The sequence below is a fragment of the Aquila chrysaetos genome, chromosome 5 (assembly GCF_900496995.4).
Source record: "Aquila chrysaetos chrysaetos chromosome 5, bAquChr1.4, whole genome shotgun sequence".
Classification (NCBI taxonomy): Eukaryota; Metazoa; Chordata; class Aves; order Accipitriformes; family Accipitridae; genus Aquila; species Aquila chrysaetos.
In genome coordinates this window covers 51,316,110-51,340,904 of record NC_044008.1, presented here as the reverse complement: position 1 = coordinate 51,340,904, position 24,795 = coordinate 51,316,110, and the positions used below count along the sequence as shown (strand labels likewise).

The 24,795-nt window shown below is 35.1% G+C and overlaps 1 protein-coding gene across 1 annotated transcript in view; it reads right to left on the bottom strand.

Annotated features, from left to right (window-relative positions):
• The window catches only part of EFL1 (elongation factor like GTPase 1), an 80,885-nt gene that overhangs the window by 23,460 nt on the left and 32,630 nt on the right, over positions 1-24,795 (bottom strand). Inside the window, exons 16-17 of the mRNA XM_030013725.1 lie at positions 4,384-4,515; positions 2,364-2,511 (exon numbers count right to left, since the gene is read on the bottom strand). Of these exons, the coding sequence (XP_029869585.1) occupies positions 2,364-2,511; positions 4,384-4,515 (280 nt within the window). The remainder of the gene's footprint in view (positions 1-2,363; positions 2,512-4,383; positions 4,516-24,795) is intronic.

Here is a 24,795-nt window from a genome sequence, read left to right as displayed (position 1 = left end):
TTGTGACTGTTGGCAAGAAAAAAGGAAGAATGATTTACTACATTTATCTGACAGACTGAAAGTTCAAAGTTGTGTATCCTTCTTAACCACTCATGAGGTCTAAGCAGCTTCATTACAACAAGAGGACTAACCAAAATTTCCTAAGTTCTGGTAAATTTTGCAGAGTGATAAAAAAGTTGCAGAGGAAAAGTAAATGTAATTGTAAGCTTTATCTCCATGGGACTTAAAACCAGGAGATCTGTCCTTTTTGCAGTTTTTCCATGTACTTGTATTATACTAAAAGAACAAACAAACAAAAAAAACCCCACTCCACCATCATCTTCATTCTCTTTGTTTCTCATTCTGAACAGGGCAATTTAATCCACTCATGTTAAGTATTTGCAATGCTCTTTGGACAGAAAGTTCTAAAAATTTCTATTGTAAAATGCAGAAAATAAAATGTTCAAAGTCAAAAGATCTAATTTATTACTCTATTCAAAAAGAGCTAATTAGGAAGAAAAACTAAAAATAAGTTTAGGGAAATTAAGCAGAACATCCATATTTAATCATTTAGATAAACATGGATGACCCTGATCTTTTATTTCTTTCCATGTCTCTTCACATCTTTGACAATAAGTATCACTTGAACATAATTTTCTAAATACACACTGGGAAAGCTAAAATTAAATATGTGCCTTTGAAAAAGTTTGATTAAAATCTTGACAGAGACAATTCAGTGTAGTTTCAACTCAGCAGAACCTCCTCAGTTTCTGTAATTACTCCAAAAATGTCAGCTCTTCAAAACCCAGGTGACACAATGATAGATGCTAAGATCAGAATCCTGCCCCACTACTTCAAGTGCGACTTAAGTATTTTGAACCACCTTTCACAATATTTTGGGGGAAAAACATGTGGGTCACATTTTAAGGGTATTATACACTGTCTTGATCCCTAGTTCACAATTTGCTATTCCAAACTATGTGCACTTAGAAGAAGTTAAACATTTGTACAGAAGCACACATTGAGCTAATACAACTAACATTTCAGACCACAACTTTTCCTCCTCACACTTTAATAGTTAACTGATGCAAGTTTACCACTGTCAGCACTCACATGGAATCCATGAGGAATGGTGCAAGACAGGGATTCCATTCTTCATTTTTCCTTCCACAAAATGGTGACAGAAGGAAAGGACAATTCTTGTCCCACGAGCTAGTATGTTGTTTCTGCTTATGATGCTACAAGCACAGTGTGTTTATGTGCTTTGGTAGTTTGGAACACTGACAACATTTTCTTGAGGAATACAAGGAAGGGACACAAAATGGTCACTCTTGACAGTTTATAGCTCTCTTAACAAAAGCCAAACCAGAAAAGTTTAGGAATGTAAATATAGGGACTTCCACTAGCTGCTCACTATAATCCTATTACCCCATCACATAGCTTTTTTTTTTTTTTTCCCCTCCAGATTTTGACCAATGCCAATAATAAAGGCATTTATACATCTTGCTACGCAAACTGCCACTGAAGACAGGTGCAACCAGTTTTGCACTATTCAAGACATTACACTCAAGTGAGGTGTATCAATAAATAATACTATGTTTTTAAAAGAGATAAAAATGTGTTGCACTAAGTTGTAGTGAGGATAACCATTAAAGCACACAACTAATTTTACAAGTGATCCAGTCTAACTTCCGTAAGAAGTGATTGTTGTCTGATATTAACTGGAATGAATATGGGTACAGAAGGAAGACAGTCAACCATACATCATCAGGTTTGCATTTGGTTTAGAAAAAAAATGACAGTAAATGCATGCGTACAGAAGTACCAGAAATTTTTTAGTAAATGAAGTTCTAGGAAAGGACTGTTTCAGACAACCATTCTTCTACCATTTGAAGAAACATTAGAAGATACTAAATGTACATACTTACGCTTGCAGAAGATACTGCTCATAAGAGAGCAGATCAACACTAAAAAAAATAAATCAATGTGAAGAGCAAAGGAACGGGATAGAGTGTTCACATACAATTTTGGTCTTGGTGCTTTCTAATTTTTGAGAGTTCATTTATCAGACATGATTGCCCTCACAGTTTTTATTTATTTATTTATACATTCTTAATTGGACTCCTGAAGCTACTGCAATTTATCATTTCTACAAATTGCCCAAAAGGTGTATAAAATGTATAGAAGTGATGAGCTAATGGCTTCTGCCCAACTGCAGGTAATTTTATAGCTACAAAGAGGTACATTTATGATCCAGTGGTAAAAATTGTTGGTGGATGAAGCTTCTATTTTATCAGAATATAAATCAAAGATATGCATCTGACAAAGAAATACAACAGACACCTACTGAACTAAAAATATTTCTTCCTCCTTGCCCCTCTAACCTTTCTTTCAGGTCATCCAAGCAACGCTGAAGATGAACTTCTCCTGCTGTCACTAGCACATGCTCTCCTGTCTCCTGGATTAAAACTTGGACACATGGATCAGCTTGGTTTAAAAGCTTCATTCCTCTGACCAGCTGAGGCATATCACCTGGCAAAATAAGGTATTATTAACTACATAATACTGAAGAAGGAATACGTGAAGTAGGATAGACTTAAAGGGAGCTACTCATTTTTATGGAAGGCTAAACACAAATACGTATGTTAGGAATACTCAAAAACTTTCAGCGAAGTTCTGAGGTCTTTCTGTGGGCAAATGTCTGCTTATGAGTCACAAAGAGTGGTATGGTTTAAGAGCAGCAAATGAAGACATAAGCTATACTCATAATTTGTCACCAAGAATTTATGTACTGATGATAAAATTCATATTATACAATCATAACCACGGTACACATTTGAATGGATTGGACATTTTTGTTTTACATAGTTTTACAATAGGTTTAGTATACCAAGCTAGCTATTGACTATGACTATGTTATCTTGGTTCATATATACAATTAACTCCAGCTCATAAACAGCTCACAACTGATAAAAAAATTGAATGTTATTGATATGAATGATTAAAAATTCCAGGATTTCTCTCCTCATTTTCACAAATTATCAAGAGATATAACCTTTCTTATTTATTACAACTGTTTAAAGTCATTTTTCAGTAAATAACTGTATTTCTTTGCAATCTTTCATGGCTAAGTGTAGCAACCTGTAAATTGCTAATGCTTAAAATGCTCCAAAGACACAAATAATAACATGTTAACTTTACTGAAATAAAAGCAAAAATGATTCCATATGGATTACTTAGAAGGCATAAGAGTGAATGAAGCACAGGAAGGATTTAAACTAGCTGGAAGCCACTGAAAAGCTTTAATGCTATTACAACCTGAAAAGGGGAAAAATCAGGAATGTGAGAGCTTTTCAGTGAAACAAAACACAGCTGTCCCTAAAATGAAGGTGTTTAAAAATAGTTGCCTTAAAGTTAATGGAGCATCTACAACCACAGCTGAGTCAAATTTGGCTAGATTACATCAAACCTATGCATAAACACCTCATGTCAGCAGCCTTTCATAATTAATACAATTTAAAAAAATTGATTATGATTCCTTTTTCTTATTTTACATATGGGGTAAAGAATACCCACAGTCTTTCTAGGAATGCATATTCATATTCAGAAGGAAGAGTGACATTAAACTTCTCATTCACTTGGAGACTATTAAAAGAAATATGATATTGTATATTTAATGCTAAGCTTGTAAGGGTGTAATAGAAAAGTATCCTTGAAAACCAGACATAAAAGTAAATAGACTGTGGAAAAAACAGAGTGTTAGTTCACATGGCCAACACAGTTGAACAAAGATTTTCAATCTTGTCAACAAATAGTTGCTAAGCTGTCCAATTGCTTTCTAAAAAACATGTGATATTAGTGTTAAAAGTATTTTGTAACTGAACAGAAAGCCAGTTATTTTGGTTCTACTAACACTACAACAACAAATGGAAATTGGGCTGAAATTCAAATATAGCCAGAGATATACTACTCTCTGGTTGGGGGTGGGGTTGGGGGAGATTGCAGTTAGAAGCAGTACTGCAAATTCGTACCACGAGCTTAATGATATAGCATAAAAGAATGTCAGCAGAAGTGAAAAAACCAAAAATATACTTATCTTCACAGTAAAGGAATATTGAACCTTTAGCATCATATAATGTCTTACTTGTGGAACAGCTAAGTCTCACCATAAAGGGCACAACAAGCTCTTCTCTATCTCCTCACCTACTGAGATATGAGCTAGCCAGCTAGAATTCACAAGGACAATAAAGTATGGCCCTCTAGGCAACATGTATATTCATTTTATACTGGGTCAGTCTCTGATTCAGTGGATAGATCATAAACTAGCCAAATCACTAAGGGTGGGAAGCTGCATTGCTACCACATTGAATTTGCGTTACCATTCCCATCCTCCTTTAAACTTACTTGGATGTTTCGGTTCAACAGCTACCCGAACAATCGGTGTAGCTTCAAAGTTGAGAGGTGTAAATGGTGGACAAGCTGGCGACGTTGACAGTGTTGCAGACTTTAGCACAAAATCTTGCAGGCCTCCTATTCCTAAGAGAAATTGGAAAAAGAAAAGCAAAGCAACAAAAAATCATTCACTTTCATATTAAATGAGACTAAAGACATGATCATCAAGCTAAAAAAAGCTGATTTTATTGTAATTACAAAAATCAGATTCAAAAATTCCTCACTGTTCATATAAAATAGGTTAAAATATTTGTGCATAATCTGGGTACTCAAGTCTCTGGTGTGATATTTGATATTTAGTCTCACAGTTCCCATTGCATTCCCTCTGTATTTTAAAAAGGCATGTTTGTAACTCTGAAGAACAGAAAGGACATGAGGACTTTTTTCCCTTCTAATATATCCAATCCTTTGGACAGCTCAGACTTATTTTTGGTGGTTTAAATTTAGAAAAATTTAGACTGCAAGAGCCCTCCAATGGTCATCTACTCCAAGCTCCATCCCAAAGCAGGGCTAACTTCAAAGTTAGATTAAGTTGCTCAGGGCCTTGTCCAGCCAAGTTTTAAAAACCTTTAATGATGGAGACTGCACAGCCTCTGTTGGCAACCTCCTCCAGTGCTTAATTACTCTTATTGTGAAGAATGCTTTCTTTTTTCTTCTTCCTACCCGCTCCCTTCCTTTATGCCCATTTGGGATTCCCCTGTTCTGCAACTTGAATCCTGTAAAATTTAATTTATCACATAGTAAGCTATTAATTCTAATCCTAATATATTTCATAATGCTGGCAAGTTGGAGAAAACTGAGCTTAAATTCTAGTGATAAGAAAAAATATAGAAAAAATATTAGCTATAAATCTGCAAAATAGCTGCTGTAAATGCATATTTAGTCTTGGCTGGCTGGCTGGGACATTTAAGACAATTTGAAATTATTGCTTTCAAATTCCTAACCAACAGGACATCATTCATAATTTAGTCACGAGCTATAAAAACACTACCAGAAGTGTTTGAGTAATAAAGACAACAAATAAAGCTGATATTGATACACTCACTTTTCCTGATTCTCCTTCAATCGTAAGCAATGAACATTGCAGTACTTCTAATGGAGTATAAATTAAATGCACATGTAACTTATTACGAGAAAACTGAAACCTTTAGCTCATAATCAATACCTACTTAAAAATTAAATTCGCATTTGTAGATTGCAGTGTATTTGTGCTCCTTCCTCCTCATTCTCTCCTACGTGCCCAAGTAGTGATAAGCAGAGAATTTCTTAACCCCAGCTCCCCATTATCACCGTAATACTTTTCCAGGTTCTTTTTGTTGGCTTAGTCTTCTTTATTTGAGGCCAGAAACAGAGAGTCAGCTTCCACCCTATGAGATCATGAGGGAGTTTAAATTCTGAAAAGCCAGTCTGCTGCAGAGTTATCATCTGCAGAATCAGGCTGTTTCTACAGCTCTGAAGGCTGAATGTCTGGCTAGTAGGATATGCCAAAACCCAAAATGTCACTATTTAAGAAAATCTGCCTCAAAATAACTGGAAGCAGAACAACATTCAACGGCTTTAAATGCAGGATAGCAGATGCTACAAAGAAAATAAATCTGTATAAACTCTGTGTTGCACCTGACCTATGACCAGCATGTATTTCCTCTTTTTCACTTATTCAACATGTGGTTTGAATGAAAAACAAATGCTGGATCATCACCACCACCAGGGACTAAGAAAAGGGATGGGTGCATTTTATTCTGATCTTCTCCAGCTGGTAAAAGGAAAATGATTTAGAGTGGGAGGTGAACAGCTTCTTTTCACAGTGTAATGTGAACCAGAGAAATCAAGTTACTAAATCTTACTTCAGATAGACTCACTCTTTTCTTAACACACATTACTGTACTCTTACTACCATAAAGAAAACAAAGCTCTCTGCTCTTTTGTTTCATGTTTGAAGGTAAAAATACATGAATTATACTAGTGTCTGGCAACAATAATACACTAAAAATAAAAAAATCTGTCAGTTTTCATGAAAATCTGTTAGGCTTACAACCTGAGTGTTTCAATTGCTTAACTGTGTGAGCTAGCATAGAGCAGCAGCTAGCCCTGATGAATCTATTTAATTTACAAATTCTTAGTAACGAATGTTGGCAAAAAAATCCATAAAGATTAAAGGTTCTTGGACACTTTTTTGCATAATATGATTATGAGTAAGTAACTGCTTATGTATTTTCTGAATAACATTAGAGGAAGATGTAACATAACTAATGCCAAAGTACCACATGACATGTCAATGGAAGAATTCTAATTATGCTGATACATAAATCTTAAACCTATTTATTGTTCACTCCACTGAAATTTACACATACTGCTTGAGATCACAGATCTCAAATGTGTATTAATACGTTATCTACTTGAATGGTCTTAAAAAAGGCACTCCAAAACTAAGCTTATAAATATGCCTCCCATCTTAAGATTGGTTTTGTCCTGTTCAGCCCTTGAAAAAAAGACATCATCATAACACATGCATTCTACTTCACATTTGGTTTTGTAGTACAATAATTTTCAAAAAGAAAGGGACCAAAGGTAAGAAAAAACTGCTTAAGCAAAGAAGGTGAGACAAACTACTGCTCCTTTGTTTTAGGTTAGCTTAAAGAATGAAATACTAAAAAGCATTGCAAGTATTTTTGAATAGTCATCTCTCAAAAAACAACCTAGTCTACAAAGTATGCAGTCTGTCACACAAATAAACATGCATGCTGGTAGACAGTTTGTTGTACATTGCTTTTATTTATTTATTTTTAAGAGAAGCTAGAGTTAGAAATGTCTATAGGAATTTTTAAACGTATTAACTTGATCAGAAAACTGCTTTTTATTAACTCTGCCTGTGGTGTGTCACCCACCTAATTTCTATACAAAAGAAAATGCTGAATTCTGACTGTTCGGGGGGGGGGGGGGGGTGTAAACTTCAAAGACACAAGAGTTTATTAAAAACTCCTTCTTAGAAATATCACATACTTTGCTATATACTGTGTAACACTACTTCTAACATTGTACTTGGTAGCAAAGCCTTTTCTTCTCAGTCAGGAGCCAAATCATCTTTACAGATTTTATAACAGAAGGCAAAGAGCCATATCTACTAAACAGTTACTACTGTATTTTTTTCTTGTGCATAGTCCTGTTGAGATTAAGGGGACTACAGTGTAGAGAACCACAAAGCAAGCTATCCATGATGAAAAGTCAAGCCTACCAAGGGATACCATGTAAGACTTGATGGTAAGTGTGAGACTAGATTATTTTTTCTTAAATTCGTCATCTAAATGCTTTGCTAATATTTTTGTTTTGAAAAAGCATTCCCACATACTACTGGTCAATAAAGAAACAGAGTGCCTGAACTCAACTGGACTTGAATAATAATGGGCACTGAAAAATACCACTCCCCAGGGCTCTGTCTATGTGCCAAGGACTTCACTGAAAGAAAGGTAATTTTACAAAGCTTAACACTCAGATGGAAACACCCAGACAGAGTAGCATTAGTTCCACAAACTTGGTACCATCTTCAAAAGAAACAGGCAAGACTTCAAATATTATGGGGAGATACAATTTTAAAAAGGTTATAAATTATCTCTCTTATCCTAAAGAAGTCAATGCTACACATAATTGTTTATCAAACTGAATTTTGCTAGCATATTTTAAGAGTATTGTCCACATTTATAGAAATGTAACCAGTTGCGTACTTTTTACATAGACTATATTCAGGTTACTCTGACAAATCATTCACGGTGACCAACAATAAACATATTTCAAAGTATTAAAGTTACTATTTCAACAGTAATTGTCAATCTGTAGGTTGAAAATAAGACTTCCTCTTAAGAGACAAGGAACTCATTAAAAGCCTGTGACATAATGTTAAGACCGACCTTCCAAGTTTGGTTGGTTGTCATTTGAAAGTAGACCAAATTATGGTGTGTATCAGGGAGAATTATTACACAGATGGAGATTTACAAGTCTTTCTTTTGTTGAGTCTTTTCTATTACTTGCCCCAGAAGATAACAATACTAAATCAAGTATATACCTACGTGTATCACCAGCGTTTTTACCACATGACAGAAACTAAATGGTAAAAATAGATAAGAACATCACGACTGAAATTTTCAAAAGCAGTAGGAGATTTAAGACAAGTCTCCATTTACTTTTCGCCTCTATGTCTTGCTGGTAACCACTAAACGTTAGACAATAATTTTGCTGCCTTTAAAGATAAAGTACACTTTTCCAGCTGAATTCAGCCATAAAGATCTGAACACATAATAGATCAATTTCAAGATATATGTAATTAGTTTCCCTTGATGTAGAAAGATTTAGCATTTAACATTCTTTCAAGATGCAAAAATGAAGCAGACACCACCACGCATAACATTTTCAATCAGATAAGGAAATAATTTAGTTTGCAGTGTGAAAATCAAACAAAGAAGAATGAAAGCTGTTTAAATTTTAACTTCTGCCACATTGTTACTAGCCTCAGCACATTAGTTCAGTGGATCTTTATCTTCTCTCACTGATGATATCACCACTTAAGAATCCTTGGCTGCTTTGGAACGGAGACAAGTCAAGCTTTGGACTAACACTGTAAGGAACTAAGTAAAGCAAAAAGCTAACGTTAATCTTCCCAGTAAGGCTCTGTCCCCACTGAAATATATCACTTCTTATCAACATTGTTTGTTCAGAAAGATTAAGACTTTACAATATGCAAAGCCTCCTGGTTTAAATGCTCCATGCACTGCACTATGTATCAGTGAAGAAAGACCATGCAAGCTCATTCATAATTCATGTAAAGGAGGTGTGATGCAAACTTTTGTAAATCTACACAATCTGAAATCTTAAAACAATCATGTGCCTTTTGTTTCAAAGGGAGTGTACAAACAGACTAAGACCTCTATAATTTTCTTTGGGCAGTAATACAAATACTTTTTTTTTTTCCTCCCTAGTGAGAGACATTTGAAAAGAAATATTTTTAAAAGGTGCTTTAAAAAACACATATGAGAAAACAAATTCACAAATCCACCTTAAAAATACGATTGGCTCTTAGATGTTTCCACTTTCTCCTTAAAGTAAATAGGCTAAAAGCCAACTAAAACAAACAGAAAGGCAAAATGTATTTGCCAAATAATATTAAAATGATGAAAAAAATAATGAAAATAACTCCGTATCAATAATCACTCTCCTTCAAACCTATCCACAGAATTCTCCTTTTCCTACTATCTATTATAAGCCTAGAAAAAGATTATACCATTAGCACACTGTTACCTATTAGGATGACTAATATTGGTTCACTGTTTCCACGTACACTTTAAGCATCAGCCCCCATCCTTCCATTACTATCCCTAATAAAAAAAATAAAAAAAAAAAAAAAAAAAAAAAAGGGGAGGGATTTTGCAAGGGGAAACTGGCTTTTGGTAGGATCTAAGTCGGTTACAATAGTATGCCTTTTATATTTGAGGAATCTTAAAATGTTTTACAAATTACTGGGATTAAATGATGGTAACTGTAGGGAGTTTGGACAAGTAGCTACTATGGCTTAAGAGTACCTTGTATTATATATTTATCGCCTCAGATTTTAAGCATGTTTCTCTTGAGTCTCATGGGCACTGCATAGAGACATCTGAGAGCAAAACTTGACCTTTCTGTATTAGAAACTGTTTCTGGAAGGGAAGGGAATGTAAATCAAGACACAGACCACATTCTGGTTGAGATTTCATCAACTTTTTCCATAATACAGACCACATGTTAGCACAGATTGCCGGTGAGCCTCCTCTTCTCATCTGTAATTATGCACTTCCCCCTCAATTGTTCTTACTTGCTTCTGAGGCAAATGAAATTGCTTGTATGGAAAACAGAATATTATAAAGTATGTGCATGATTTCAGCTGTTCTCAGTACTTCCCAATATTTTACAGAAAAAGTTAATTCAACATTTTCTTTTGTATTTCATTTCCTCTTTCCCAATGTGGGTTTTTTTGAGCTGAATCTCTAAAAATCACCAGTGTCCAAAAAACTGTAGAAGCCTCTGTCCCAGTTTCTTCATGAGTTTCAATGAAACAAGTTCTACCTAAGTATGTGCTAGAGATTAACAAGCAGAAACTAATTCAGTTCCTCAATACAAAGGTGTTAAGTTATACTTTTATTGTAAAACTTTACTTTTAGGTTCACAGCAGTTTGAGGGCAAATTGAGCATAACTTTCTGATCAGATGAGAGTAAACTCAGCCATATTATTAATAATGTTGTGGCAAAATCCCCTCTCCCCAAGGGACACAATCACGCGATAAGGCATTAAATGCAATAAGCGACTTTTGACACAAGAAGCACCTCAGTATTTCACTACTGAATCATCAAGTAGTAAAAGATGAAAAAGTGCTAGGGGACCCCATTGAGTTCTTTTAGGAAAAAGACTAGCAGTTCAAAGCTGTGTGCTTTTAGAGGAACTGCAAGGAAAGCAATAGTATTATCTAATAGCATGTTCCACTAAAATCTCCTATTGCAAGATTACAGTTTCAAAGAGGATTGCAAACATATATAATGAGTAAACAAGCATCATTTATCTTCTGCTGAGATTCTTTGGAAAAAAATACCATATATTTGATTAAGTACTTAAACTGCATGATAACATACATTTCCTAACTGTTGATTGAGCTGACAATTGTAATTATGAACTTTCCTATACTCTTCTCAGACTAGACTAAAAACAGTTTCAAGGAAACTATAAAAAAACCCCTTACATGAAACAGTAACATCTTTAAAATTATAAAGTGAATGGATAGAGATCTACCTGCACTCAGTCTTTGTGAAAAAGCAGAGCCCAAAGCTGAGTCAGGAATTTGCTTGGTAAAATACAAATTTACCTTAAAGTAAATAGAATTAAACCAAAACCAGTTAACATTCCAAATCTGACTTCTGGGTTTATAAATAGGTCTAGTCAAAATGAAATATTGATTTCCTTAAGTTGCTTAATGATGCAAATAAATATAGAAGATGAAAGTATTTCAGATAATGATGTTTTTCTTATGCTGCAAAATTATTTCATTTGTCATGCCATAATAGTTTTTGGAGCTCAAAACTAAAGATCCTGATTTTTAAATATTTATGGGTAAACTTAATTTTAGCACAGAAACTCAGAAAGTTCATGCTTAGATCTGTAACCCACCCCCGTTCCTCTTTACATATTATGAAATCAATGCACTTGTAGCTTCACAAAAAAAAGAAATATGTAAAAAAAACTCCCATTTATGCTACTTTAAGCTTTTAACTGTAAAGCATTCTTGATAAAGGCACTAAACGGTACCTTTTGTGGTTTTATAAAAATTTTAGTAGTTCTACTCAGCAGTATACATGTAATATACTTTGCCTGAGCCCACACATTATAATTCCTTTCCACACACAGGCTCAACTTGACGTGACTTGAAAGCAGCGATACTGATCAACAGTAAATATGTGGACAGATCTTTGTACAATGCGATCACATAGGCACTGGAAATCACTTCAGTTAGCCTGTACATCAAATCAATGCTTCCATTACTGCATGCAGAAAGCATTTAGCACCATACAGACTCTTCAAGGGTTTCTGAAACACAAACCAAATTTTAGATTTATAATTACTTTAAATAAATGATTTTAATTTGACCTGACAGCAACACATCTGAATTTACTTAATCTTTTTTTTAAATGACTACCAGAACTTCAGAGGCAGTTCAGCATGGTTGTTGTCCCAGACAAATGGAATTTAGGAATGGTTGTTTCAACATACTTACTTTGATAATCTAGAAGTCCTTTGAAATGCTGATTTGTTGAGTTTTTTAGTAGTAGTAGTAAATGTGCTTTTGTAAATAAATTAATGAAATGGCATATTGTACTGGAAAACAGATCAGCTGAATTCATATGGAAAATTCTATGCAAGGGAAAGAATTTTGCCCAGCAATCCTCTAAGGAAAAAGAAAGCCTTCTAGACAACAGAGCGTTAACTACACTCTCTAAAGAGAGTATGTTTTTTTTTTTTGAGATGAGAAGTGTCTCACAGGTGTAAGCTCTTTCCAGGAAGCCTCCCTACTTTGTCCCACAGATAAACACATGCTAGTCATCTACTGATGATTTCTACTGGTTCAGAGAGAAAAGTATTTAACAAAAACCAAAAAAGTTCTTTTGTTTGTAATTCCTATATTGAAACTCTCGAAGACTTCAGCTATAATGTTGACATCTGCCTTGTAGAAGACAGAAAAAGATGGGCTACTGACCCTTCATAAAGCTGTTTTGTACATAATTATGAATTGATAATAAATCTTATGATTAAAAAAAGTCAACAAAACCCAGGAAAACATTGACGTATTTTTTAGAATACTTTAGTTAGGCTTGATATTAATACCTAATTAAGTTTTGCAAAAGGAACATATACTAAAAGACCCAAGATTCTTCACCCTCAAAGTAGCAGAACAAGACAAATATCTATGTTCCAGCAGTCCTCTAGCAAAAACACAGTTTACATTTCTTATATTTTGGACATTAAAGTGGAGAAAATTCAAAATCTTTTAAAATAAACCTCTCTGGCTCACTGAATATATCATAGTAGTTACATCAGAAAAAAAGTAGAGAAATTGTAATTCTACTGTTTTGTAGGACCACCATTAATAATGTTAGCTACGCACACATGCTCAGTTCTGGATATCTATTAAAATAGGATCTTATTTTCTTAGGTCAGTAACATAAAAAGATTATATATCGGAAGTATTAATCAAAACAATCACTTCTCACTTCACTCTATTAAAATGTTTTAAAAATTTTTCGCCCACATTGAAATGTATATACAACTTCAGAAGGCAGGGAAGGGGGAAGCAGCAGCCCAAGGCTGAGGGGAAGCATTGATTCAATTGTGCTCTATCAGATTGAACATGAAGAGTGTTTAACGTTAGAGGAAAGGAGATGGAGGCAAAGCCCTTCTATTTAAAAATGTAGTAAAGTTCAATATTTATTTTTAAGTAGACACTGGGAAGACATAAAACCCCATACAATATTTCAATATTTTTATGAGAGTACTTGAGACAAGATGCAAGTGAGTGAAGATCTAAAGTTCATTAGGGTTTTGAGCAGAATTGCATACTGAATTCTTTTAATTTCTTGACCAAATGCTTCCCACAACAGAGCAAATAACTAATCTCAGCTAATAGATCAATAACATCAAATGATTTCTTCATAAATCAGACTAGTTATAACATAGTCTAACAACCAACCAACCATTAAGAGAAAATGCCGTTTTAGGTTTTATTGAGTTTTAGTAATGTGTCCTGAAAATGGGCAGACTTCATGTATATACTGTTCTCTTAAATTGAAGATTATAAAATATAAGTAACATCTGTTATTTCCCAGAATCAATTATAAGTGGTGTTAAAATTAACGAGGCCTTCAGGCACTGATCTTGCAAGGAATTAATTTTAATCTGTAGAAGTCTTGGAGGTTTTGTCATGTTTGCCTAGAAAAATCCACATGAACATGTTGCTACAAGTTCTGAATTACGTATCCTAGGTACACAGGGAATTTAGAATCTACTACTAGAAGTGCCAATTACAAAAGACAATGGTTATTATAAATGCTTATTAAATTTTGACCACCCTTGTGCTGATTTTAGAATTTACTTAACTGTAGAATCCCAATATACTTGATTTGCATTTCATAAGTTAAGAAAAGAATGAGGCCTTCATCATTCAATACACCAGGTAAATGCAAAGATAGATTAATCAGTTACTAGGATATCTCAGACATCACAAGTAGAAGCAGCGTACCAACTACCAAATGTAGTAACATTGTACATTTGTGTATTGTACAAATGTGTACAACATTCTGTGGGAAATGCCCTGCTGAGTCATTGACCATTTATCCTGTTAACTTGTAAGACATGCAAGTAACTAATTAAAATTCAATTTTCCAAGACCTGACCCAATGCCTAATGCTCTCCTTTAAAGGCACACATACACCACCCCATTACATCTGCCTATAAGTGATTTCTGCTTGCTTATTTTGTTGCCTTGGGAAATATGGCTTTAAGTGTTCCGAAGTACCATGAATAATGGATCATTTCAGTCTACATTATGCAGAAGTTGATGTTTATTTTAAATACAATAATTTTCAAGAAGGATAAAGAATAATATAAAATTTGACTTCAAGCTAAAAGAAACCTTTAAATAGCTCATTTGTAATTACAAGCAATAATATTTTGGGGAATAATTAATCAAAAGAAAGATTCTAACAGAAGAAAGCACGTTTCCAATGGCTTGGTTAGGACTATTAGACATAATGGGTGTACAAACAGATGGCATGAGAGGGAACAGAGGATGCCTTAAACACTTGTTATATCAGCAGCCTAGGAAGTTACTGATAATGAGTTATTTATCATGGCTCTACTTTAATAGCAAAATAAATTCCAGAATAAACAGAAAATGCATTCAAATGAAAAAAATAAAGAAGTTACTGCCACACGAAAACCTATGACTGGGCCATTAAGACTAATCTTAGATTAAAAGGTGGAGATATGCTCCAAACACATCAAATAAAATTTAGCTGGAATAGTCACAAATTTTTAGTGAAAAGTAAAGGCGGAATTCCAGGAAGTTATTTCAAAACACACATATTAATCACTGACGAAAGTACATAAGAAATACAAAATTCTGGAGAAGAAGTTCTGCTAGCCCTTCATTTTTCTGATTAAAATAGGGTTTTGTCACAGCAATTAAAAAAAATTCTTATTTTTCCACAAAATTAGAACTATTTAAATCCTGAATTTTACAAGTCAGCTTCACAGGAAGTATTTCTGGCAGTCTGCATCTGTGTAAACTAAGCATACTAAAATCATGTCTATTTAAAACATAAAAAATTACCTAAAAATTAAGACTGCTACTCCTTATCCCCCCAACCTTTTTTCCACAAAGGAAAGGAAAAAAGACTGCCGTTTCCCCCCTAATTTCTGATTACTTCAGTTAATGTATCACTGAGAGTTATTACTGTAATTCGTAGTCCATATAACTTTGACTTCCTAAAATATTGCAACATATTAACTTTTATTAGCTCTAGGTCAAGAATAAAATGGGAGAAAATATACAGGTCATTCCTAAGATACAAGAATTCTTAAGACTAGTGCAGAAGACTGCATAATTGAATTGGGCTTTAAAATGTTCCTTTATTTCAAAACTGAGAAAAGAAATTAAATAGATCTAATCTTGATTTTTAATGCCCCCTTGCAAAAAAGTAACTAGTAAGATTTCATTTTATTTACATCCCATCAGTCTACATGCAATGATCACATCCCCAACATTGCTCTTCTCATTTGTTAAGAACAGGCATGAGCCTCACACTGACAAAAGATACCAGGAAGGGAGCTTGGAGCTTTCACATCTCCATGTCTGGAAAACCCTTAGTATTTAATTTACTTTTCAACAGTAATAACACCAGTCACTGAGTGCTTAATTTGCATTACAGGATAAAAGAGACCCCACCCCAAAAGGTAGTCTAAGAACACCTTCTCATATACAGCTAGGATGATCTAGCAGCCAGTGGCCATCAAAAAACAGCAAGCTTGCCCCCCCCCCCGCCCCAGCACCAGCACTTGTCAGACTCTGGGTGAGCCAATTCAGGATACTAAATAAACAGAGAAAAATTAATTTAATAAAAAGGCAATTTTCCCTCTCACCCAATTTTCACTCCCCCAGCTAACAAAGCATTAATGCATTTGTAAGAGACACTGCTTCTGACATGTTGTCCAAGAAATGGCAAATCAACATATTAATCATGGTGAAACTCCTATGGCATGATGAAGCCAACCAGATCAGCATCTTATAAAACTAGTCAAGAGACCTTTTTTTCCCTCCACCCATGTAGAAAGTGCAGCCAACACCTCATGGTCCTGAAACAAGTTAATTTGTCTCCAGGTCCAACTGCTACCCCCTCAGAAACTAGACCAGCCTGGCTAACATTTTGCTGATGAAGCAGAAGAGTCCACAGATGCAGTATCATGTATCACCCACAAGTAACAGCAGTGGCTCGGCTGCTGCTTCAGGACAAAGCAAAACCTTAAAACACAGATCAGCTGCTTTTCTGAACAAAATAAATGTGGCCATTTGCCCCTGCTAGGTATCAGCTTTAAATGCTCTGGAAGAGTTCTAGGTAGATGAACCTTTTCTACTAAAAATGAAAAGCATTTCTACTAAAAATGGCTGATTACTTAAATGACTTCTTTTGGTTGAGAAGCAACACTTCCAACACAGTATGTCATACTTCCTGATGGGATTATGTACACAAAAGAATCTGTAAAAATGGAGTATGTTTTTAGTCTCATTTCCAAAGTAAACACAACTCCTGTAATCACGCAGTCTCCCGTCAACAACTTTTAAACATGTCGTTGACTTCCACTAAGCTTACCAGTGGGAGAGAGGAGAGGGTTCAGATATAATTAAGTTTCCACAAGTTATGTAAAATCAATGGCTAAGTACTGAAGGGAGACCAAAATTGGTGAGCTCACTGACAAAAGGGCAGGCAAAACACGATCATTATATATCCTGCTTGGAAGCAGCTGCCTGGTGACCAGCATGTGCATCCTGGCTGGCCAACTGAGACACGCACAACTGCAGGATAGGCATAGCTTAGAGGGAAGCTGCGGATTTTAAGGACACCAGTCCACAGGAATCCAGGCGTTGTTAGTACCACTGCTCAGAGAATTTGCTATTTGAATGTCACAAAACAATTTGTCTTTTGCGGAAAAGCTCTGAAAAATGTAACCATCAGGATTACAAACTTTTTAGGTCCTTTTTTGAAAGCTTCTCAACACACAGCTCTGCATCAATGAACCATATAGGCTGTCTTTAGAATTCATCACATGTGCTTTCAAATTCCTTGTCCTCAACAGTTCCAGCAGACTAAAAAAGGGGGGAATTGGTTCAAATGTCTTTGCTGATGTGTAAGTGCAATAACTGATGTAACAAGAACTACCAGCAGGTTTGCATTTTCATTTAGATCAACTGGTTCACAGCCACGCAACTCACAATGGCTGACCCAATACTTCAATATTGCATAAAGCATGACTTGTACAAATCTTAACATATGACCCTTGGAAAACACCAAGTATTTAAATGAATATTTGTTGCTCAATATTGTGTTTCAGAAATCCAATTAGTCGCCAAAACAGAATTCTATCAAGTCAAAGTTGGCAATGACAATACTTTAGCCAATGAAGCTTAAAATGACAGCAACAGATAAACTGACTTATCCCCCATACGTCAACTTAAACAACTGTATAATTTATACATTCCGAGAGTAATTTTTCTATTTCCCCACCAGTACATTGTCTTGGCTCAGGTCTGCCCAGCAATAATAGTGTGCTCAAACCAACACCAAGTGCCTTTGAAAAACCTGCCCACTTCCAATTCATTAGGATGACAGAAATAATCTCCGTTCTGTAAGGAAAAGCTTTGACTCATGTCTCAGCTGGGGTCCTTAAATTCATTGCAATTTTCCTACTGTGATCTCACTGTCTTCAGACAGGCCCAGAAACAAAGATGGCAATATAAAATGCTCACTACCAAATTACGTGAATTATCTACCAAAACATGCCTGCACAAAGGAAAGCTACCAAATGCAAAACCGCACAAAAAACACTAGCTAGAATCTATGACAGTTATGACAGAGGAGCAGCCTTGGAAAATGGAGCCTCTCATTTTTTAAAATCACTGGCTTGAATTTTGCCCAAATACATAACAGACCTCACTGGAGAGAATTAGGTAGTAGGGAGCAAGAAAGGTTAGAAAACCATACTTCTTTTAGTCTTAATTAGATGCAAAAAGGTACCTGAATTTAGTTCCAGGTACTAATGCCAGAATTTCAAAATACAATCAAGTAATGTCACCAGCTGTTCTGTATCTTAAGACAAAAACTCAATAGTAACAGCCCCTCAAACATTACCCTTATCTACCTGTAACTGGAATTAAACAATTATTTATAAATAAATTCTTACAAATTCAGATTCTGAAACATCTAAGGTGAAACTGGAACTTATCTATGCCTGATATTTTCAAATGATACAGTTTTGACAGTGAAATTAGAATACCTGTTACTAGGTAAGTACAAGTGGAATTGAAACTCATACTGCTTGGCTTGCAGCCTCCTGCAGAAGAATATTTCTAGTAAATATCAGCTTTTCCAATTATTTACTAAATGATAAACCACTACAAACAATCTAAACTTTGAGCCTAAACTATCCAGTGCTGCCCCTTTAAACACTGTTGTTTAGCAGTGCTCCACAGTTTGACATCAGTTGATACTCCTAAATATAGCTCTGCCTTAACTCCCCCCCACAGTTCACAAGCCAGACAAAGCCAACTTCATGACTCACACCCTGATACAGGCCAAACAACCCTCACACTACTTTTGCAATTTAATGTGAAGCATGAAACATCATCAAAATTTCAGGAAAATATTTAGAAAATAACTCACTAAAACATAGCCTTTATTAACAATCTCTTGACTTTGTAACCTTCCCATTTATTACACAGGATTTCAATTCTCTGCAACCGTGTTTGTGTTCAGTGGGGTTGCGTGCAGAATTGATCCAAACTGGTCTTCATTGCTCAGACTCCCATGCCCTCACTGCAACCCCCTTCCCTGCTTTTCCTGAACTCCTTGAAGAAATTTTGATAACAACAGACAATGGAAGCAAAAGTGAAATATACGAAGTAATAAAAGGTTTTTGTGGCTAGCTCAAATGTAGAAGTAGAGGCATTTCACAACCACAGATGGTATTTATTGCAAGAATGCTGTATATTACAGGCACTAGGTCTATTACACAATAAGACAAACACTTCTTTACATGCGGGTGTGAAAGCGTGTATTCTGCTCCTCTCTCCGTTACACAGGAGGCCTGGCTAAGATTAGGAAGTGCTCCAGCAGGAATTTAAAACACATTCAAATAAATTGCCCTCATGGATTAGTGGTTTATATTGCATAAACAGTGCCAGTTAGGAGCAGAGCTTTTGCATTTGCTTAGGTTGTGGTTAACTAAAATATTCTCTCATATATATTCTTACTTTATTGACATGGGATAACTAAGGTAACCAAATAAAAAGCTGAGGTAGAGTAACAGATGGAAAGGCAGAGAGAAAGGTGGAATCCAAAGAGAAAACAGGAAGTTAACACTAAGATTTGGGGTGGGGAGCTTAGGGGAAAAAGGGTAGATTTCAGAGCCATGTTAACACTCCAAAGACAGCTGAGGGAGGTCCAGCCTAATTTCTACAGCCTGGCTATTACTCTGTGCAGAAGGCAATTAGTGTAACCATGAATGTTGAAGAAACATGCAGAGAAGAGAATTTTCCCATCCCTTTTTCATATAAAACAGTAGCTTTTCTCAGGACAAAGTAAGTATCAAAGAAAAAAAGGAAGCTAAACAAAATGTTTTCATGACAGTGGCTTTACTTAACACTACACTGCCTCTGAAACCAGTACATTATTTCTGAGTTGAGCTAATAAGCAGGCACCACGCTGATTGCAGATTTTTGGCTTTCAGAATACTCTGTGAGATTAATTTAATTTAGAGTCAAAACATTTGTAGCTTTTCTGCATGAAGAAATGCACATTAAAAGTCATAACCCAAAGTTTTCACTACAGTGACAGTGCTGTGAATCCATGTGAGACCTTCACCCAAAATTGAAATGGCTACACGTTTGTATTGTATGAAGAACAGTGCCCTCTGGCTTCACATTAAATGGGAAAAAGAAAACAGTTTAAAGGATGAAGCAAGTTACCTGGTTCCTATTTCCATTTCTAGTAAAGAAACTTATGGAGAATTATATGACAATTCTCTAACTACCCTAATTTTTCAAGGAATCATCATCATAATTCAGATGCTCTGAATATTGAGATAATTTGATATTCAACTTAAAATATGCACAACTGTCTGGTAAGGGTTATATGTCATGAGAAACTGAAACTCAGTGAAAAACAAAGAAAACCACAGATTTTTTTCTTCAGAACCGTTTTGTTCACAGGAAATGTGTTTAAAGATGGGAAAAAACCTTATCCAATCAAAGCCATGTAAAGCAGTTTCAATTTTGCATAACCTTGGAAAAGAGATTATACAGAAGTGGACAACATTACAAATTCAAGGGAACTATAAATTTTCTGTTGCTAAAAACCACATATACAGAGAACAACTTCCTGATGTACTAAAACTGAAAAAGGTAAGATTTAAGAGAAATTACTCAGAAGCTGAGAACTATGCGAAAATAGTGACAAAACTAGATTTAATCAACAAAATCTATACTGCCTAGAAAAACTTTTATCCACCACTCATTCACTTCCTCCTACAGGGCACAGAGAGGATAACATTTTGAGACAACTAAACTGTGATTTCCAGATCCAAATTTCTTTCACCCCCCAAGTTATACATGGTATAATTCAGCACTGATAAACAACAGAAATTAAAACATTTTGTACCATAAAGTCTAGCCTAAATGATACCTATGAGACAGTATTCCAGTTACATTTTTATTTAGTTATCTGCCCCAAACTATACTATGACTTGATATTATGACAACTATCTACATTTTACAACTACCTTTTAGTACATGAATTGACTACCTTTGCAATGAAACTGAAAAGCTTAATTAATCTGATAGAAATTGAACTTTATCTGACCAGAACAGCTAAAGGAATAGCCAGCTGATTAAAAGTACACACTTCTCAAAAAAGTCACTATCTGGTTCAAGTACACCATCACAGTAGCACGAGAGATGTATTTTCCATAAATAACACTGTAAAACTTAAAATACTTTAAGAATAAAACTTCTGCATTGGTAATTGCACACATTCCTAAACAGATTTGATTTATGGTGTCTTTTTTACGTCTGAATTGCTATACATGAATTTACATGTAATAAGGCATATATTTCCAAACTCATTTGTGCTTAAAGCAATTATTTTGTACCTATTCCTGAAATGACATTGCATGTTCTCAGTTTGAATTTTAGAAAACCCATGGTCACATTAAACAAAGGAAATGTTCCTTTAAAACTGCTTTCTCGAAGTTTGAGTACTACAGCAAACTACTTCTGCAAAGGGAATTCTCCAGCATGCTTAATTCAGAAGTAGGAAAACAAGCCTAATATCATTTTGTACAGAGGGATAAAAGGTTCAATTATACAATCTAATAACAGATCCTTGTTAAATCAGGTAATTTACACCTCTGTTGAAAACTGAACCTTAAACACTACTTCCTCAAATTAGGCATGCTTGCTGAATCTCTCAGCCATTTAGTCTAGTGCCCTAGTGTCCAAGTTCATCACTGAATGATGTTTCCCACTACTTTGTACAATATTTCATAACAGCACTAACAGGTAGGATATTCTTAGAAATGGAATTCTAACAACTTTGAGAACATAAATGAAGTCACTTTGGTTCATCTATCATAGATCCTCATTTAGTAATGGACCCTAAAGTCTCTTTAGAGATTTTCAACCAATCAAGGCAAGTTCGATGGTTCCCATTAGAACCACATCATAAGAAAGGAGAGCACATGGCTATACTATAAACTGCTACCTACTAAACAATACTGACATTCTGGTTTCAGAGATGATACTGGTGTAAAAAAAAAAATACAAAACATCAAAGACAAAAGCATGCTCCAAGTAATTTTTATAAGCAGATTGAGGGAGGGTACAGTTTTCAGGCTCTTTAAATGAAAACGTGAGGTAATTTCCCAAAATCATCAGTGATGTATCTCAGTATGCTGGAAAAAAACCCAAATGCAACATTACAGATGTGAGCTCAGCCAATTATCTCAAAACTTCACCTTGACTTCTATTACCATTTTACGTCAGTGATACTAACTACTTTAACACTCTTCTTCTCTTACAGTATTGGAAAAAATAAGAGGTTCATTAGCCAAGTAATAAATATGGCTATTTCTGTAGATAACTGTTCTCCTTTTATTTATCCACGGACATATTCAGTTTCGTAGAGGAAGAGACAAAAATAATACACTGATGCTGACTAAACAAAGTAACTGTGAAATACTGGGGGAAAATCCCTATCCTTTCATTTTAAAGAGACTTGAAAAATCACACCCAACCAAGTACTCACACAGAAGATTTGGAAATTTTGGAGATAAGCCAGCTACTATCTGGGACCTAAACCCACAGTTAGCTATTGAAAGGCTGAGTAACAGCTTCCCAGAGGCAATGACTACATAAGTAAATTCTCCACCCTTACACAAGGAAAAGGAGTCGGTCTCCTTTAACATTGGCCCTGAATTCTGATCATTGTATATTAGTGTAATAATAGGCTTCTAAGAAATTTGAAGTCCCAAGGCCAAAAATCACTTCTTTCTGAAGCAAACACAGGGCTGATAAACAGAGATGACTGCCTGCACCTGAAACCCTCTCTCCAGCCTATTTCTAGATCATTTCTATTAAGTAGCTGCAGAGCATGTGCCTGCTGCTGTCCTGTGAGTTTCTTCAAGCAGCAATGGTATGAAATTGTCTTGACTCTTGTTAGTCCCACTGCTGCCCATAGGCATATAAGTAGCAACAATTAACATCGACAAGTCTGGGCAGTTTTCCTTCTGGTACTATTTGGGAAACCTCAAGCATCAGCCAAGTATCTGTTTGCATACAAACCCCAAAGAATCAGGAGCACTTGCCTCATATTTGGAAGATTATTTCAAAATCTAATTTTCATTTACAAGAAAGCTCAGATTTTACAGATTATAATAACTAAAAATTTCTTTAAAGCTGACACAGAATATCCTTTCCTCAAAAACTTAATTATTTTAATTTTTTGACATTGTAATACAACAGCGGTTAAGAGCAAACTTAAAGGCATTTTTGGCTAGATGAATGTATGATGACTTTAGCTTAAATAATCTTATACAGTTCAATTTTTAAACATGATAAAAAACCCCTTGTATTCCAGTGGCAAGACTAAATGTATTTTTAAGGTCTCATAATAAACTCTTGAAAATTAGAGCAGAGAACATTCCAGAAGCACTAGAGAATTTAGAAGTGGTTTTCTTCAGAAAGAATTACTACACTTATGATTTCCTTGTATAGTCTTAAGAAGCTACAGTCAGAAAAATAGAAAAAATATAGCTACTCAAAAGGCAATTTAAATTCTTCAATATAAATTAAAAAACCAACCAGCCTAAAAAGGCTTTATAAGAAAACTATTAACCATTCAAAGTATTCTTCCCCCAAAAACCTTAGCTGGGTCAATAAAGACACGTCAGTGCTATACCTCTGACCTAAGACTTATTTTTTCCTCTCCAGTGATACGTTGATATTGATTTGAAAGCAAGGTAATGAATCACTTATTTCTTTTGCAAAAAAGTTTGTCAAGTCAAATCCCCTGAAATGGAATCACAAATAAACCAGCAGAAATGGTAAGGCAAACAGAGTAAAGGAAACTTATTAGACAATCAGCAAAATACACTTCTAATTTCATTTGATACTAGTTCATTAGCTGCGCACCATGTGATATTACATTGCCCAATAAGCAACACAAATTACTCAGCCTGCTTGTTGGAACCACACACAGCAAAGAGCAGTAACTACAAATGGACTAAGTCCACTACCACAAAAATAGAGTTAAGAAAATGGTTTCAGTTTCCAACACTGAAAGAGGCCAAACAACAGATTAGCTATTATGTATTTAGCTCAAAGAAACTTGAACATATTTAATTTTTCAACAATTTAACTATTCATAAAACATTAATTGGGAAGGAAATTAATATAGATACAATGATGTCAGATAAACTCAACAGTTCACAGAGAGAAAACATAATTCAATAACAAAATCCATTAAATTATATACCTTTTCCTGAGTAATACTGGATTACTATAAACTAGTTAAGAATGAAAGGTTATTTTATTGGGGTTGTAAGATGGCAGTTAGCAAAAAAATATTGTAAGTATTCCAAAACTGAAGACAAAGGTTTGAGTTTTCTTTGTTTCATTCACTGTTTTCGGCTAATTTCAGTCACATTCTTGAGAAAGACTGCCCTCCTGTGTTCACTGATCATAGTATGCTGAGATGAGACAGCCCATGCAGCTGGAATCACTTCAAGCTGGCTTTTTTTTTTTTTTTAAATAATCACATTACTGATTCAGAGAGTGAAATTAGCCCACCAAATGTTTGCACGGAAATAAAAGGCTGGTGCAACAGCAGGACTGTTCCAGGGCTTTCACAGAAGGTGGTAATGCTTGCTGGTTGGCATCAGTCCTAGAAAGCCATTCTGGGCCTTTAAAATGGCATCGCTGCTTGCAGCTGCTCTTTGCTCTTAACAGAGGCTGCTTATTAAAAGCTCCTAAA